Here is a 20,635-nt window from a genome sequence, read left to right on the forward strand (position 1 = left end):
AAGGTTTTTGGCAAAATTTGATGTAATATCGCTGCTCACGTTGTTCAGTCATTTTCCAGCTTAGTGAAATCCGACGAGAGCGCACTACATGACCTCACTCATACGCCGATTGCCAACGACTGACGCTTCCTGCAGGCGGGAAAAAATTCAGGGCTGTGCATGACTGTCCCCTCCACAACTCCACCGAAGGAGGCCTCTCTCGCATCATTGGTTTACGCGGAAAATAAAAAGGTCCGATACTTTTTGAACAGACCTTGTACAGTCAACCCCCCTATAACACGGTAGATATGTTTCGGTTTTTATGAATCATGAATTTTGGTTTTTGAATTTGGAATTTTGAAATGGTTTATGAATGTTTTTTACGAGTCCAGCCAATCACAGCCCGGCATGTATGCAGTTTACGGACTACGACTGTTTGAAAGGTTTCTTCCATAAAATTAATCGATTCTAGACTAATTTGACTCAACATTTCCAAATTACGTATAATTTTTTGGGAATAATCCATATAAACTATGCTATAAACAAAAAATTGTAGTATTACCGTTTGACCGCGCCATTGCTTAAGGTTGTTTTATCATGGAGCTTGTCATCAAATGACGCTCACGTGCTTCCTGATAAATTTTTTTTTTTTTGCGAAATATTTGCTGAACTTTAGAGACATCATTAATATAAATATAATTTTTATGGACATTAAATAATAAATGGTTTTTGGTAGGTCCACTGCTCGTTTAAAATCAATGGTTTGTGCAATCCTGTCACGACATGAGTTGGTGATGACGTTTCACCGAATTATAGGAGTTTTTTTAGCATGTTTGTACGAATACTGTCGCAATTTTTTTGCCGTGATATAGGAATCTGAACTATAGGAACCCGTGTTATAGGGGGGTCGACTGTAATCTTAAATTAGCAATACTGTTTTAAAATTTACAACTGTTATAATTAAATCACATATCTATGTTAAGTAACCATAATTGTTAGAAAAACTTCACAAAAACTTTCTGTTCAACCCAATATAATCTTTACTTATTAATCATGTGTCTGAGAAGTGTTTTGAAGCGACAAAGTCTAACTAATAAGACTTCAAAAAGACTAAAATGAAAAGAATTTATTGTGAGGCATGAAAATGGCTGCCATATCTGCCATGTATATGTGTGATGATGCCGTGTTTAAGATGCTGAAGTTGGCAGTTTATTTTGTATTACATGATTTACATATTTTATTGTTCTTGTGTTTTAATTTATTATTAGAGCATTTATTTTAGTTATTTTTACCTTAAATTGTGTTTTTGTTGTTTTAAGGTTATTGAAATGAGTATTGTTTAGAGCCTGGTAATGTATTAATTTGCTTTCCATTATTTTTAATGGAAAAAATTGCTTGAGTTTGAATGGCCTTCTGGAATGAATTAAATTTGAAGTATGAGGCACAACTGTATCAATAATTTTAAACAAACATAAATGCAACTGAAACACAGCTTAAAAATATTTGCGGAATAATAATTTTTACACACAATGATTTAAACATATTAATTTGAATTTATTTATTAATTTATTTAATTTATTAATTTTAGATTATTAATTTGAAACTGAATATCTAATTGCCAGATTTATAGGGTTAACCCTATAAATTCATTGTAAAAAAAAATAGAAAAAAAAATTCTAGGACAAATATATATATTAAAATTGTACAAGTAGATAACATTGAAGACTTATATAAAAAAGAAAAACTTTTGAAGTCTTCTAAATGTCCTTTCACAATCATTGGTTGAGACACAATCAACACTGGAAGAATTGACCTTCCTTTATAGGCTCTTTCTCATCTATACTTGTACAATTTTAAAATATATATTTTGTCTTGGATTTATTTAAAAAAAAATTTTTACAATGAAAATGTTGAAGATATCCAACATTACGGAACTTTTATACAATTTACATAAATATAGGTGGGGAAAAGCCTATAAAGGAAGATTGACTTCACCATCCTTGATTGTATTCCAGTGATTGTAAAAGGTTACAAGTAGACAACATTGAAGACATATGTCATTTAGAAGACTATGTCTTCTAAATGACATGTCTTCAATGTTGTCTACTTGTAAAATTTTAAAATCCTATAAATTCAATTAATTAAATATATAATATGTCTAAAACTTAGTTTTTATCCTGTATTAATATTCATAATTAGAAATTAAATTTATTCCAAGCTAATTTATTTAATTATTTTACACTTAAAAGTATAAACAAAATATAAAATTGCAACATTTAACAAATACTTTGCTTCCTTTTTTCATCCGTTGTTCACTCAAGTTGACAGTCCACAATTTCACAAATATGGAGATGACCTATCTTTTGAGGCTACTGCCTCTGCAATAAAATGCAAATATGGTAAAAATGTCATCTGGTGCTATCGCCACTTTCATAAAAAATACATCTTTAAGTAAATATAAAATATAAATCATGGCCGACAGTATTACATTTAATTATTTTAAACTTAAAAGTATAAACAAAATATAAAATTGCAACATTTAACAAATACTTCACTTCCAGTGAAAAAAAACAGAAGCAGAGTGAACGACGGATGAAAAAACAAGCAAAGTATTTGATAAACTTTGCAATTTTATATTTTGTTTATACTTTTAAGTGTAAAATAATTAAATGTAATACTGTCGGCCATGATTTATATTTTATATTTACTTAAACTAATTTATTTAATTAATTTGGAATAAATTAGGTGTGAACCTGCATCTTCCTTACATCAGATGTGTGTTAACAGTTACACTACCTGAACCTTTTTTCTGATCATTGCTTTTAGGATTCTATTAATTAAAGCNTTAAAAAAAATAATAAATATAAATATTTGTTAAACTTGTAAGGTGTAGAGGGCGCAGGAGATATGCACATGGTTCCGACGATGTGGAGAAATATTCAATCTCTAACTTTTGCCAAAAATTTTTGTTTTAGACAAATTCAAACATCTTGTAGATTACTTGAAAGTGGTAAGATTTTTAAATATGAAAAACAAAATATTCACGTTTGAATACTATAAATTATCTTTATTTCAAAGATAAAATTTCATTTCTTGTTTAAATTCTACCTAGGTAGTCCCAATGGCGTCTCTTCGGTTAGGTTCGTTTCGTTTCCGTTAGACTAGCTACATTTTTAGTAGACATTTCCTTTTTTTTCTTTCTTTTGTTCAAGAATACCGTGAATCAATAACTAGTGACGTTAAGCACTCGGCAGGCCGCCGAGGTGAGAGTTCTAGGAAGTGGAATCTGACCCTAGAAGTGAATACGTAGTATTTTCTTTGCATGAACAGTCAGAAGCTCAGTCATTGGCACTATCTAGGTAGACTTAGACCCATTTCTTGTTTATGAAATTCTTGTTTTGTGAAATTCAATATTCCAAATTGTCTTTATATTCTTAATTTCTGAAATTAAAAATCAGTTAATTTTTTTAAGGAAGTATCTTTATAAATTCTTACTTTCAAAGATACTCAAAGTTCTCATTTTGAGAAGTCAGATCTCAAAGACATGCTTTCCTATAGAACAGTATGGTTAATCTTTATCTATGTGCACCGTCGTGGCAGCACTTACGGAATCTCGACAGTGAGCGTCTTTTGAATTTCAACGTAGGCTGCGTTGTTAGCCAAAAAATCACGTAAATAAGATTTATTTAATTTCAAATTACAAATCTACATTTTAAAAATTATATTACTACTTTATTTAATAAACTGATCATTAGGGAAGGATAGTTTAGATTAGGTTAGGAGTTTGCCGCAGGCAAAGAGGACTGCGCAGTGGCAGTGTACAGACGCTCACACCAGCTCGTATCCACGACTAAGGTAAAAGAGAGGTCGAATGCCTCGACAGTCCACTTACCAACCCGAGAGATCCTCTTCAAACCATTGATTGGTCGAGACCTTCGGCCTCTCTTTTTCCCTTAGTCGTGGGTATGAGCTGGTGCAAGCGTCTGTACGCTGCCACTTTGCGGCAAACTCCTAACCTAACCTAAACTATCCTTCCCTAATGATCAGTTTATTAAATAAAGTAGTAATATAATTTTTAAAATGTAGAATTTGTAATTTATAATTAAATAAATCTTATTTACGTGATTTTTTGGCTAACAACGCAGCCTACGTTGAAATTCAAAAGACACNACCTCTCTTTTACCTTAGTCGTGGATACGAGCTGGTGTGAGCGTCTGTACACTGCCACTGCGCAGTCCTCTTTGCCTGCGGCAAACTCCTAACCTAACCCTAATCTAAACTATCCTTCCCTAATGATCAGTTTATTAAATAAAGTAGTAATATAATTTTTAAAATGAAGAATTTGTAATTTATAATTAAGTAAATCTTATTTACGTGATTTTTTGGCTAACAACGCAGCCTACGTTGAAATTCAAAAGACACTCGCTGTCGAGATTCTGGAAGTGTGGCCATGACGGTGCACATAGATAAAGATTAACCAACTTTATGTAATTTAATTGGACTTTAATGCAACTGGATAAGCAAACTAATGACATAGTCTGCTTCAAATAAACAGACTACGTCATTGGTTTGCTTATACAGCTACAGTTTAACCCACTTATAACGTCATCTGTGGGACCGACAATTTTTTGATGTTATAACCGAGTGTTGTTATCTGCAGGGTCATAATTTTATTCCCATAAAAGTACCAAGAGGTTTAAGAATCTATTATAAAATCAATTCTAATTTAACATCGTATGTATTTCCGTAAAATTATTTCTTAATGGTAATACAGTATACTGTATCTATTATGATGACGATAATTTATTATTGTATGTATAAAAATGCAAACTACCTGTTTAAATCAACTTTATTTACATTATTATGTCTAAGTTTACATTGATGTAATTTGAAAAATTGCCTTCTATAAGAAATTGCCTTTTATAAGAAATTTCTATTTATCTTAAGTTTCAGTAATGGCAGAACTTCCGGTTTTCAGAATAATGTCGAATCAAAAGGCAACAAAACGTTAAACTAATCTATGCCAATTAAAAATGGTTTAATTATTTCTTTATAAACTATTTGATATAATATGTTATAAATATAAAACAAACACCTTTCTCTATTCCAGCACACTTTTAATGCGTTGAATAACGTTTTCGATCGTTTTAATCGATCATCCTCAGTTCAAACGACNCAATGTAATTTCAAAAATTATCTTTTATAAAAAATTTCTATTTATCTTAAGTTTCAATAATGGCGGAACTTCCAGTTTTGAGAATAATGTCGAATCAAAAGGCAACAAAAGGTTAAACTAATCTATGCCAATTAAAAATGGTTTAATTATTTCTTTATAAACTATTTGATATAATATGTTATAAATATAAAACAAACACCTTTCTCTATTCCAGCACACTTTTAATGCGTTGAATAACGTTTTCGATCGTTTTAATCGATCATCCTCAGTTCGATCGACCATATTCAACGCATTAAAAGTGTGCTGGAATAGAGAAAGGTGTTTGTTTTATATTTATATAATACTTCCAGTAAGAATTTAGTTATTTATGTTATATTAAATATAATAGAATATTTAACAGTTTAACATAAAGTAATTTAAAAATGAGTACATAATAACTGATTGTCACGTCGTTTAAAAGTGTGACCACCAAAGTCAGGTGGTGAGAGTATCACCCACAGTCGTTCTAGGAAGTGGACTCTGACCCTAGNTTTACACTTAAAAGTATAAACAAAATATAAAATTGCAACATTTAACAAATACTTTGCTTCCTTTTTTCATCCGTTGTTCACTCAAGTTGACAGTCCACAATTTCACAAATATGGAGATGACCTATCTTTTGAGGCTACTGCCTCTGCAATAAAATGCAAATATGGTAAAAATGTCATCTGGTGCTATCGCCACTTTCATAAAAAATACATCTTTAAGTAAATATAAAATATAAATCATGGCCGACAGTATTACATTTAATTATTTTAAACTTAAAAGTATAAACAAAATATAAAATTGCAACATTTAACAAATACTTCACTTCCAGTGAAAAAAAACAGAAGCAGAGTGAACGACGGATGAAAAAACAAGCAAAGTATTTGATAAACTTTGCAATTTTATATTTTGTTTATACTTTTAAGTGTAAAATAATTAAATGTAATACTGTCGGCCATGATTTATATTTTATATTTACTTAAACTAATTTATTTAATTAATTTGGAATAAATTAGGTGTGAACCTGCATCTTCCTTACATCAGATGTGTGTTAACAGTTACACTACCTGAACCTTTTTTCTGATCATTGCTTTTAGGATTCTATTAATTAAAGCATTGTTCATACTTGCTAACCTTTAGAATGAGGACTAACTGGGATGTTGTTAAAAAAAACTCTTATTTTTGAATAAAAACACTGACAGCATAAAAAGTGAAAAAGTTCTTTATTAATTAACATTGATATTGAACCAATTCTTATATTAAATACCTTTAAGAAACAAAATTTAATGTTTAATTGATTGTTTCCATTACCAGTTTTTGTGGATATTTTAAGCCTAAAATTTTTGGATTTTTTTTCAATAACTTACATCACACAAGGAACTCTTATTGATATAGTCTTTATTACTGGATATGGATATGCATTTTGGGTCTTAATGACCCCTCTTCAGCCTTTATTTTTTATACAGATTTTATCAAAACAAATAATAGTTATAAATTACATTACATGTCTAAAATTTAATGTTATCTTTGCACATGATATCTTATAAAGGTATTGTCATAAACAGTGTTAAGAATGTAGCAATAGCTGTATACTCTTTAACATCACAACTTAAAAATGGTCAAATATTTTATGGGACATATCATAAATCTACACCTAGATTTATGATGTGTTCCATCACGATGTGTCATGAAACTTGATATTGCATGATGAGTGCCTTCTGTTATGTCTTTCTGTAATGTTTTGCTTTGTTAATAATTTTTTCTGTTATGGTACAATGTCCTCATGACAGTTGCTATCAGTCAATAATTGTAGTGAAAGTTAATAAATTAAGGACAATAATTTTTCTGATTATTTATTTCTTATCTCTTGTCTTTTTCTTACCATTCTGAATATCTTGTCCTTTTGTTACACAGCAGTGCAGGGAAGGTGCTGCAATTCTATTTGATAAAACTATCATCAACCTTACTATTTTACAAAGATTACAAATCTTTTAATAAAATCCTACAAATCTCAAAGAACCATCTAGTTTCTTTTCTTGAGAAAGTTCATACCNTAAAGTTGCTTTACTAGGCAAAATGCAACTATTGTCAATAGACAGGTTTAATGAATGGTATCAAGTTGTGCATGCAGGGCCATTGAGAGAGAGAGTTGAGGATTTTTCCCCTAGCTTAGGGATCTGTAGTGGTTCCTACCCCCTATAAAATTAATGTTATTTTTACTAACTGAAAATAAAATATTTAAGACTTCTTTTTAATAATAAAGAACTATTCTATGTATATCATTTATTGAAAAAAAATAAATAAACAAGAGAGTTTTACTGTATCCCTGGACCTGATATGAGCTTTTGACAGCTTTGCATGCATGCCTGTATGCAAAGCTGGATTTAGATTTGTTTCCCTAAGATACAACAGTTTAATAAAGCTGTATAATTGAGCAATATTTTACATTTATCTGTCATGTACAATATCTTTGCTATTCTAAGTTAAAAAAATATGATTATAGACGTGCCGTTAATTAAAATTAATTAACCTGGAATGGAATAGTTATAAATATATTTACTTTTTTTATTTTAGAAAAAAGTAAGGTTGTTCCAGAAGAACCGCTCAGNAATATCTTGTCCTTTTGTTACACAGCAGTGCAGGGAAGGTGCTGCAATTCTATTTGATAAAACTATCATCAACCTTACTATTTTACAAAGATTACAAATCTTTTAATAAAATCCTACAAATCTCAAAGAACCATCTAGTTTCTTTTCTTGAGAAAGTTCATACCGTGTGGACTGAATATTCTCAAGTGATGAATCAGATGATGATTTTTTTTGGGCAGAGAAACTAGCACTGCTTCAATAATTTGGTAAACTGTAAAAGTAACTTATTTCCTTCTGTTGATAAGTCTGCCATAATTGATTTAACTACCGACATGATAGCACTAAAGTTGCCAGACTTGAAGATGCAATTTATGGTATTTGACATTTAAAATTATCACATTTGAGCTAAAATTCTCTTACATATACCAACATACATATATAAAATACTAGCTTACCCTCCATGCATTGCTGCAATCTCAGAAGAAAGAAAATTCAAGCAAACTCGTTATAATAAAATTCAATTTACATTTTATCATTTTTATTGAAACTTATTATTATTATTCATTTTCATGGGGAAAACATTTCAAAGTGTCATTTCAATTCTATTTATTTATTGAAGTGCTTGTGGATACGTGATAATTTTTGTTTTTCCGTCTGGTGTGTACGTGAATAAATTGGAAGGTTTTCCGACACGTGAGCTGGCCACATACAGTTGTCCATGCGAGAAGCGTGGATTCTCCAAATTTAGTGTACACACTTGCAGATATTGTCAGAAGTGCAATATTCCCCATTTTTATATATATTTTAAAATCCTTTATAATTTTAATTATTTAATTGCTCCTTCCTCTCTTCCTTGGCGTGTTGTGAAATTTCTGATAGTTGGATAATAAACCATTTTATTGTAATTTGTCTTTTTAAATTATTTTGAGTTGATATTAAAATTTGGAAAAGGGGTATCCCTAGATCGGTAAAATAGGCGAATTTCCTCCTATGACTTTGGTTGTTGTTCGGGATATGGTTAAGGTTTTAACAAAGTTCGAGCGAATACGTAATTAGCAAAAAATAGTTGAAATAAAGTGATTAAACAAAAATTATTACAAATATCATAAATAACAGTTCACAAATGCATATATAGAGATATTTCTTGGAGGGGGAAATAGTCTTCGCAATTTGAAATCCATCAATCTCATGATGAAATGCTCGTATACACACTATCGTAGGATAAATGCGCTATGCCAGAAAACAGAGTGTATTAAAAAACTTCCTAAAGCTTCGTGGCAATCGTACTATGCCAGAAACCTTCACGGGAGTATATTAAACAACTTCCCAAAGTTTCACGGCAATCGGATAAACGGTGTGGTAATGCATGAAGGACACACACACACACACATTCATTTTTATATATATAGATTAATCTTGTTTCTTTTCCAATTGAAGAAATCTGAGAACATTTTTCTGATTTGCTTCAGTCATCTATCTATATAACCCATTGAATGTGCATCCGTCTGTCTGCATAACGGTATACCAAAAATGGGCACTAGAGGCTCCCTAGTGATGATTTTAAATTAAATAACAATAAATTATTTTTATTTGTAATAGGAATTTATTATTTATACCATGGAATGGTATAAATAATTATTATATGCCTTGCCTTGCCTTATTATATGCCGCAATTAACCTCACGCTGCACATTTACAACATCTCGTGATTCACAAGTCAGTGAACGTCGCGCATTGACTCATGGGAAATTTGTTGAAAAAATGATAGATACATTTAAAATCAAGGTTTACGAGCGAAGGTAAATAAACAAATTAAACTATTTCAAAGTTTTATAGAATGTTTGATAGAAATATAGATCCGTATGATGCGATTGGGACTTCAACAGAGCTGTAGAGCATATTGATAGGAACAAAAAGTCAAAGGAACCGTGCCTCATGGGAATTTGTAAAGAATACCTACTAGGGGGCGTCCCGGGCTACTAGTTCAAAATAAAATACAATGTCTTTGGCATATACATTGGTGTTAGACTTGTTAAATGAAGTGTTAATTTGATAATATCAAATTTTAAAAACACCGATAAAAAGGAAAAGTGACCTGTCCACTGACTGAGCATATAAAATGCTGCTAGTCGGTGCCAAATGCTGATGGTTGGCAACTATGTCTGTTAATCATCTTGCTAACAGATATTTCTTTCAGATTATTCTAAATTATTTAATTTATTTTAAATTTAATTTACAATTATTAATATTGATACAAGATATCAGCCTAATTACACAACTTTGGACAAATCATATAGTTGATTAACAAGTTGAGACTTGTTTTTGACTGGTTGAAATCTGTAGCTGACGTACAATGATGATTACGTGACCTGTGTAAGCGATGATTGTCATTAGTGAGAAATGAAACAGCAAATCAACATTCTGCTGTAAGTTGGGTAAAACTGCATCAGAAACTTATGACATTCTGTTTACAGAGGTGAAGCAATGACAAAAAGTGTGTTGGTTCAAACATTTTCATGAAATTTGCAGACACTCCAGACATCCAGATGAATGTGACATCTAGTATTATCACTGGTTCGGTTTCACCCAGACAGTCCGGAAATTGACTCACTGTCTGGGTGAACTATTAATTTTGTCCGGAAATTTCTTAGAAATTGTGAAATTACGATGAAACAAAGTTCTTGCAAGTATTTTTAAAAATTTACACTATTTTACCAGTGAAAGAACTCGCACTCACAAACTCATCCACAATTCTGCCATGTTAGTTAGTCTGTTTATGCCAACTTGTGGCGTAAACCTGTCAATTTTTATTTTATTTTTTTTTTATGTTTAATATCCAATAGAGCTAAGTTATCTGTACCTGTTCTTTCTTAATTTAGGTTACCTGCGTTACTCCTACGCAAGTCCCTAGTCCCTAACTATAACTGATTTAGAACCGCCATGCACATTATTCTTTGCACTGAAAATGACATTGCACATGCGTCAGGAACTTCTGTTCGAACAAACCTGACCTGCCGTCCAGTTAGTGATTTTCAAAAGATGGCAACACTAGTGACATCCATCATGAATGTGATATCAAAAGATTATTTTTCTAAAGTTTTCTGGTATTTATACAAATGTTGTCAGGGTGATTCTTTGAATGTCAGTAAAGTTTTGTTTTCGTTATGAAATGCAATTTTTTTTTTTTTTTTGGATCATTCACTGAACTTTATTGTCAAATCTTATATTACATTTATATTATATAATCTTACATTTGATGTCTAAAGTTTCTTTCTAACAAAAATTATTGCTTATTTTCACATAATTATAAAATAGTTTAGAGAATTATAAAAATAATCCTGAAACTATATTTAACTTACTATACAAAATTCGATATGTTTGTAAACTAAACTTTATTATTTACATAACACATTGAATAAAATGAAATTGAGTATAGTTTTAATAAAACATTTTACTTGTAATATATACAGGGTCTTCCAAAAAGAATTCTGCCATTTTAAATTATTGTATTTATGTTAATTATTGCCTGAGAACATTGTAATGTACGTTAAAACATTGGAAAATTGTCTAAGTTTTACATTTTCCCATTACACCTTCTCAATTCATGCACCTTGTGTCATACGACAAATCCAACCGACACTCAAATTCTTCCTACACTTGTAACAGTATATCAATTGACACTCCTCCCATGGCAGCCATGGCTCCTGTAGAGTACTCAAGTTGCACAATGACAAGTGATTCCAACTTTGTTGCAGAACATAAAATGCCTTCTCTGTTGTGGAGTTGCCATATTTGTTTAAGTACTTTCTAGAGGCAGTAGACAAGAAGATGTTTGAATGCAGATGGGAAATGAAACTTGGACAGTTACTTTATTGATTGGCATGCATTGCATACTTCAGATAATAATTAACAAAATTACAATAATTTAAAATGGTAGAAATTACTTTGGAGTACTATATATTGAAGTATTTGATTACAGCAAGTTGAGGTAATTTATGTAATATATATTATACAATTACATCTTTACTTAGTGTTAATACTTTAAGATTTATTTTATATAAAACTTATTAGAGATTAATTTAATAATCAAACTTCATTATTTAAAATTTAACAAGACTCAATGTATAAAAGTTTAATGAAAGAATTATTATTTTGTTTTAGTAATACAGATTTGTGTGCTGTAGAAAATATAGGAAGAGTATTAGCTCAGAGATGTCTAGAAAGTGGAATTCTTTTTGTTTATTGTGATTTTACTGAAGAAGAATTAGCATCTAATAGAGTATGAACCATTTTATTATTTCTGTGGTTTTATTTTTATGTTTTGCTCTGAATGTTTTAATGTTTTGTGAATGTTTTTGCCAAATGAATAGTTGCCAGAATTTTTGTTACCTCTGATAATTTTATTGATAAAAATAGAATACAAGATATTGAATTCATGTTTTAAGGGATGAAAATAAAAACAAAAATAATTTAATATCAAGAACATTTTTATGGAAAAATTTTTGAGAAAGGCCAATATGGTTCAAAGTTCAATGATGGTGATTAATTTCTTCTTACACTTTAAAGAGTGATGATAAATTACAGTAATTTAAAATTATGATAATTTTTTAATGAATTAAAATATAGCATAGTCAAATCTTAATATAGCATCCTCCTTTACAATGCCATCCTCATAAATACTAGTGAATACTCATAACAGATTTTCCCCTTAAATATTAAATAGAGAATGTCTAGGTCTATTCTATTACTATATATACAATTTTTCATTGGAAAGGGCATTGTTATCAAATTACATGACTTTCAAACTCTGTAACTTCAAACTTCTGTGTAGATATCATTGTTTTGTATTATTATTGTTTGAGATCCTTTGGTTTAGTGCCCATTTTGGAGGCAAACAAGAGACTGCAGTTCCCTTGACTATTACATGTAGAGCATAATCAAGGCAAAAGTAAATGCCAAGAGTGCTTTAAAGGCTTCCATTACAAAAGGATGATAAACGTGGACAGGGAGCAGGTCAAGTGAGTGCACCTGCTACCATTTTAGGTTATGACTGGAGAAGGTCATGGAAGCTGATGAAGGATACATAGAATAATTTCTTTCTGTATGTTGTGTACTATATTTATAATCAATTTTCATAAGAATATATTGATTTATTCCTTTAATTGCTTTTCATTGTATTGTAACTTTTTGGATTTACATCGATGATCCTGTATATACTACATATATTTGGTATTAAAGAGGTGGGAACTTCTGCATATATTGGATGATATTTGGGAACTGCAATAAGAGTCTAGAAGAGTTGCATGAGGCTACGGTAGCCAAACCGTAATGCCAGGCTGCAATTTTTAATTATATTTTTAATTTATTTAACTTAAAATGTATGCTTTTCACCTCAAATTAATGGTGGATTGCCCCTGTATATCATACTTTTTCTTTAATGATAGTCTTGCCAGTCATCTATCTAACACCTTCAAGGAAAAATTTTGAATCGAGATAATATGACTTCTGGTTTTCAGAAGTTCTTATATAGTTAATTGGGGCCTTCTGCCCTTAAGGTTTCCAAATTTTGTCTCGGATTTCATTTATCTAATTCCATTCTCTAGATTAAGGAAAGACAGAGAGACAATGGACAACTGTGGAAATTTATAGGTCTACAATTTTCTTTAAATTGCAGCCCAATAATTGTTATTTAATATAAAATGTTTATCTAAAGTATTTTTACAAATATTTTATCTAATACTATAATTATAATAAATGTAATGTTTTTAAAAGAGATATAAGTTTGTTTGCAATTTATTTATTTTTATAAAAAAGTAAAGTATAAACTTTAGAGCAAAATTTGGAGAACAAGATTGATAATTCTTGTTTTGGTCCAAATATTTGTGTATTTTTGATAGAGAAGAGAATTTTCAAGAAATCCCAGGCTAGAGAAAGGATTTACAAAAGGAAGGAAGCACTAACAATTAGATCAACAGTTGTATAATTGAATGGTAATGAATTTTCAGTTGAACAAGGTTTTACAAATATTTGCTAACAATCTTGGTCTTTTAACAGTTTTCTTTTATTAAATTACCAAACGATCGCCTAAATATCGGGCTATAATTAAATGATTGGAATAAAGTAATTTGACATTAGAGGTAGGCATTAGGTGCCATCTCTTAAGTAAATTAATAATTAAAATTAAATAAATTTTAGAACCTTCTGGAATAAAAGAACTGGCTCGGGACGGGGCTTGAACCCGCAACCTCCGCTTGCCGTGCGATGCGCTTGCAGTTAGGCCACCCGGACCCCAAGTGAATCTTCGCTTCCAGAAGTATATTAGATTAGATATAACCTTACTTGGTTAAATACATCACTGACTGGGGACATTCTTATTAATATTAAAAAAAAACGTATTAATNTACAATTGGTCTAGCTATGCCATTGGTACCTGCAGAGGACCTTCTGGAAAAAATAAAAATTTTGAAAAAAAAACTAAGTCGTCTTTCTTTCCATCTAGCCAATCACCAGGAACCAAAACAGTCTTTTCTTATTAGAGGCTACTCTCTGCACACTAAAAACAGTTCAAAAGTTCATCCAGTTGTTATTATTTTTGATGGTATCATCTTATCCTATGAGGAATTGCTTCACTAAAGCAAATAGCACTGCTCCTTTAGTGAGTAATGTCTTTAGCCAGAACATTGGACTGCTGAATAAGACAAGTAGACTAACATCTACAACATAGATGGTATTCAGCCAGCTAATGTAACACCGAGTGCCACTGAGGGTCGTGGGCGATGAAGTCGTCCCCAGTCAGTGATGTATTTAACCAAGTAAGGTTATATATAATCTAATATACTTCTGGAAGCGAAGACTTGCTCGGGGTCAGGGTGGCGTAACTGGCAAGTGCACCGCACGACAAGTGTAGGTTGTGGGTTCAAGCCCCACCCTGTGCCAGTTCTTTTATTCCAGAAGGTTCTAAAATTAATTTAATTTATTTATTTAATTTTAATTATTAATTTACTTAAGAGATGGCACCTAACGCCTACCTCTAATGTCAAATTACTTTATTCCAATCATTTAATTATAGTCCGATATTTAGGCGATTGTTTGGTAATTTGATATATACTATTCGGGCTTTGTGTTGTTGTTGTTTATATAGTTTTCTTTTAATTGTGCTTACTAAAAATTCCTCTATTTTTCTGGTAACAAAAGAAAATATTGATGTAATTATGAAAAATAAGTTGCACAAACAGCATTCAGAAGTATCATAGAGCAAGATTATTTATTAGTGGACACTATCATCATCCTTTTGCTATTCTTGCACAGAAGTTTGTCTTAAAATAAAAGAACTTTGAACCTTAATCATTACATGTATCTAAACTAATTGTTAATAATGAAACTTTATGTTTATATTAGGACAATGATAAAATAGTCAAATTAATTAATTAATGATTCAAAATCTTTTAATCACCCTGTAAATGGCTCCCAGTGTTCTGTCTAATAATTTTTTTTTTATAAATGAGCTTTATGGCAGTTTGTGTAAATCGTCTTCTGCCAATGTTATATAAAATTGTTTTTTTATAACTATTTGGATTAAATAAATTCTTTCTTCTTTCCTTTTGATAATTTATTTCATTGTGTCAGTGTATTTTTCTTGTTGAAACCTGGGTGACCTGCAATTTGAAAAAATTGTAGATCTATAAATTTCCATTGTCGTTTGTCCATCTGTCTATCTTTCCTTAATCTCGAGAATGGTGTTAGATGGATGAAAGTCAAGACCAGGTATGGTATGCTTAGGGGCAGGAGGCCCCTATTAACTATATATGAATTTCTTGTCCAGACCAGAAGTCATATGATTTCAATTAAAAATTTTTTCCTTGAATGGATTTAAATAGATGACCAGCATGACTCTGTTGTTATCAGGAAAAGTATGATGTGTAGGGACAAAACCCTACTAATTTGAGATTGAGAACATATATTTTTAATTAAATTAAGAATATGATTAAAAATTACAGCAAACATTATTGTGACAATTTTATTCATTATAATTCTTAAGTTGTTAATAACTTCCAGCTGATTAATATGAACAGATTTTGACTACAGTGGAACCCCGGTTAACGAACGTCCTGGTTAACAACCAAATCGGTTAACGAACTTTTATTTTGCAAAAATTTTGTCTCAGATAACGAACTTAACAGCTTTTTGTGTCAAATTTGTAAGCTTGCTTACTTTTAGGGAAAATCAGTTAATTGTGTGTCGGTGATGGTCTAGGATCCATTCGTACGTTGGTGGTGGCGGAGGAGACAAAGATGACAAGTTTTTTACAGTGAAAATCGTTTATTAGAACTGGAAGATGCTTACATATTTGAGGTAGTTGGAAATGGCTTATCTACAGTATTTTCTCTCCGCACTGAGGAGTGGCGTATCGCTGGTCCTACGATAGTGCAAGCTGATTAGTCGTAGTCCCAGAGCGGACGAGATGGGTTCGCTTGGTCAGAGAAGCGATAGTAAGTGACAGAGCTGCAACGACTGGAGCAGTCCGTGAGACACAATACAAATTTTAGCGGGCATGACTTCAGGCTTAATCCAGATGAAGACAACATAGAATAATCGCCATAGAACTTTTAGGAAAACTGTGTTTTGACCTTGAGATTTGGGATTTTTATAGTATTTCTTTCTTGAATTTCACCTTACGGTTAGTCCTGTGTCCCATTCCTCGCTTCCCTATTGTTTTCTTCTTTGTCTCCAGGTGAAAACCGAAACCAGATCAAGTCACGAGAAAGCTTTGTTCCGAGGCGTTTATTTGACACCTGTTCATCAACTCTGATCAGACATTGTTGATAAACCTATAAGCCTTTCGCTCATAATTTAGCATATTGTTTCTGCTATCTGTCATTTTAGAACTTTAACGATCATATGTGATGTTTTTATACCCGTCAAATCTTTCCCCTTTTCTGAAAATTTAACCTAGATCGACTGTTTATGAGCACGTTTTCCTATATTTTCATTAAAGAAAACCCATTTTACAAATAAAATTACAAAAATACTGATGTCTAGAACAGGTTAATTGTATTTGCATTAATTCCTATGGGAAAAATTGCTTCGGTTAACGAACAGACTCGTGGAACGGATTACGTTCGTTAACCGGGTTAATATTATATTCGTTAAAGCGAATATAATATTATTATTATGTTGATTGCTTGCTCTTGTATTCCTCCTGCTATAATCTTTTATTTTATAATAGTTGAATTTTTTTATGCTTTGTCAAGATACTGTACCTTATTTGAGAATTTATGATGAGCATTAAATGCTCACAAGTTTTTAGATAGTTAATGATGAAACCATCTTCCAATATCAAAGATAAAAATTTTACATGATGTAAGTTAATATAGTAAAATTCCAATTATCCAGATTGCTCTGTGACTTTGCTAAAAATAGACATGTATATATACAAATAGGCATGTTTAGGTACAGAACATGCCTATTTGTATATATACTGTATGTGTACATTATATGTATAGCAAAAGTGATTTTTTGCTAAATATAGAAAATAAACTATATTCACTTGTAGATACAGTACATTTCCACATTTAATATCAATATTTTATTTGTACATAATTATGTATATGTCTGGGTAATAGGGTTTTAGATTTAAAAAATTACCNCTCATAATTTAGCATATTGTTTCTGCTATCTGTCATTTTAGAACTTTAACGATCATATGTGATGTTTTTATACCCGTCAAATCTTTCCCCTTTTCTGAAAATTTAACCTAGATCGACTGTTTATGAGCACGTTTTCCTATATTTTCATTAAAGAAAACCCATTTTACAAATAAAATTACAAAAATACTGATGTCTAGAACAGGTTAATTGTATTTGCATTAATTCCTATGGGAAAAATTGCTTCGGTTAACGAACAGACTCGTGGAACGGATTACGTTCGTTAACCGGGTTAATATTATATTCGTTAAAGCGAATATAATATTATTATTATGTTGATTGCTTGCTCTTGTATTCCTCCTGCTATAATCTTTTATTTTATAATAGTTGAATTTTTTTATGCTTTGTCAAGATACTGTACCTTATTTGAGAATTTATGATGAGCATTAAATGCTCACAAGTTTTTAGATAGTTAATGATGAAACCATCTTCCAATATCAAAGATAAAAATTTTACATGATGTAAGTTAATATAGTAAAATTCCAATTATCCAGATTGCTCTGTGACTTTGCTAAAAATAGACATGTATATATACAAATAGGCATGTTTAGGTACAGAACATGCCTATTTGTATATATACTGTATGTGTACATTATATGTATAGCAAAAGTGATTTTTTGCTAAATATAGAAAATAAACTATATTCACTTGTAGATACAGTACATTTCCACATTTAATATCAATATTTTATTTGTACATAATTATGTATATGTCTGGGTAATAGGGTTTTAGATTTAAAAAATTACCATTTTAAGCAAAAATTCAATTATATATATCCACTAACCTTTTAATGCTTTGCAATAAATTTGAAGAAGTCCCACCCTAGGACCTTCTTCTTCAGGTGGAATTCTACTGAAACTTTTTCTGGTGTGATTGTCGTTCTATTTTGTTTTCAATGCATTCTAATTTGTATTTGAATTTCTTTTTAAAATTTTAAATGCGTGCCTGCATCAGTTTACTGCAAAGCATTAAAAGGTTAGTGGATATATATATATATATGTCAACACTTTGTTTCTTGGATGACTTATTTTATAAAAATCTGGATATTTCACATTTTCAGACAGCTTGAGGATCCAATTAATTCAGATAATTGGATTTTTAATTGTGTCAATTTTTTAAAAATATATTTTCCTTTGCAGATAAAAATATTTCTGAAAGCATTAGAAGAAGGTGGTGTGACATTGAGTGAACCAGATCAAATTAAACCTAGACAACATCCAGATCTATGATTATTATTTAAATGATTTTCAAACATTATGTAAATAAAATTTTATTCTAAATCTTTGTGAGAAATATTTTATTACTAGTATTTACAAAATTACAGTGATTTAATTAAACATTTTTAGTAATATCACAGGAAATACAGAAAAGATTGTATTTGTCATTTATTTCATATTAATTACTTGGCTAATTTAAAGTAAATTTTACATCTAATTGAAAACCATTCTATACAATAATTTATTATTTAATTTTCTGCATTATATCACATGTTGAGTCAACATTGCATATGTTGTTTGCTTATATATACGGTATATTTAGAAACTTTATTGTAAAAGCTAAACCTATGATTTTTTAATCATTTTTAACATTCATATTAATATTTAATTTCAGTTTTGATCAGTTTCTTTTTAGTTGACTGCTTTTTATTGACAATTTGAATTAAATGTGTTTGGGGCTGTTGAAAGCTTGTATGGAACCTGGTGTAGAGCAATCCATTTTGCATCTTACTGACTTATTTAGCCTTTATTTATTTAATTTTTTTGAACAAATGAAATACACGGGGTGTTTCTTTATTAATAAAATACTTTTTTTCTGTTTGTTAGAATAACATTAATTTTATAGGGGATAGGAACTACTTGATCCCTAAGTGGATCCAGGGAAAAATCCCTGGCTCTCACGTCGATAGCACTGTATATTACAATATCTAACTACATAAGCTGAAAAACCGGATTCTTTGTCACTATGCCAAAAATGGCCACTAGGGGCGCCCCTAGCTATTATTTAAATTAACAATAAATTCAGTATAATATTATTTGATGCGGTTTTTGCATTTTTGGCTGCGTTTTAGTAGGATATGCCGCGAGAAATTCGGTGTTATTTTTATTTGTAATAAGAATTTATTATTTATACCACGGAATGATACCGCTGCTGCTAGAATAGAAGGATTAGAAGTACGAAATAATCTAATAATAATAATCTTTGTTGTTTTTTGCCCGAGCAACGCCGGGCTCATCTGCTGGTCTAAGATAAATAGGAAAAAAGTTTGAACGTACAGTACTTGTAAAAGTTGGTGATCCATAAAATTAAATCTGGAATTATATATTGCACTTAAATCTACGAAAAGCCATTTTTCTCTGAACAAAGTAGAGAAGGAAGGATCAACAGAATCTGTACTAGGTAATTGGCATCATGCAGTAACTAAGAATTAATGCCATAACTCCAAATATAGTGAGATATTTACGTTACTGTAAACCGTGCAGTTATAAAGCTCAGCAATTTAGGCAATAGGATAAACAAATATGAAAATAGATCCAATGAATTGGCGAGCAACCTCAGGAAATTTTTGAGAGTAGCCTAACGTATTTTGGCTATCCAAGAAAAATTCTCGTCGTCCCGTTGTGGACCTAGCCAAACCCAAAAGGGAACGACAAGAATTTTGAGGAATTGAGGGCACTAAAAGAAGTCCTTGCTTCCATGCCCGTTGTGGGCCTTGCAAGACCCACAATGGGTATGGAAGCAAGGGCCTCTTAATGCCCACTGGGAAAAAGGCAAAAAGTGGAAGAAACATCTAGTGAAGAATCTAGATTATTATAAGTTTTGCTAAAAACTGTTTTTGCAAAACTAGAAAATATTATTAGCATTGTCAAGTATCATCTTTAGAAAACTGAACTGTAAAAAGCTCTTCTCTTCTTAAGAGAAGTTGAAGAAAATTCAAAATATTGACATATAATACATATGATTTTAAATATATGTTTTTACTTTTTGACAAGACGATGTCTTGTTTATAAAATTATACTGCCGTTTTATGTTTCCAGCATAGAGGAATGAAGGAGAACACGTCGAGAGCCGATATTTGGCACAGAGTATTAGGTGCCCAAATCATTTGCGCATAAAAAAATTCAGACTCGTAAGTAGTCGGGGGACCGAGAACCGAGTCAAAATAAA

The 20,635-nt window shown here is 30.8% G+C and overlaps 1 protein-coding gene across 1 annotated transcript in view; it reads left to right on the forward strand.

The window, feature by feature from the left end:
* Nucleotides 1-18,769, forward strand: part of LOC111636926 (39S ribosomal protein L18, mitochondrial-like) — a 35,385-nt gene extending 16,616 nt beyond the window's left edge. Inside the window, exons 3-4 of the mRNA XM_023382310.1 lie at nucleotides 11,928-12,045; nucleotides 18,610-18,769. Of these exons, the coding sequence (XP_023238078.1) occupies nucleotides 11,928-12,045; nucleotides 18,610-18,699 (208 nt within the window). The 3' untranslated portion in view covers nucleotides 18,700-18,769. The remainder of the gene's footprint in view (nucleotides 1-11,927; nucleotides 12,046-18,609) is intronic.
* Nucleotides 18,770-20,635: the final 1,866 nt, after the last annotated feature.

This window comes from Centruroides sculpturatus, unplaced genomic scaffold (assembly GCF_000671375.1).
Source record: "Centruroides sculpturatus isolate CEXI.00-Female unplaced genomic scaffold, Cexi_2.0 scaffold128, whole genome shotgun sequence".
Taxonomy (NCBI): domain Eukaryota; kingdom Metazoa; phylum Arthropoda; class Arachnida; order Scorpiones; family Buthidae; genus Centruroides; species Centruroides sculpturatus.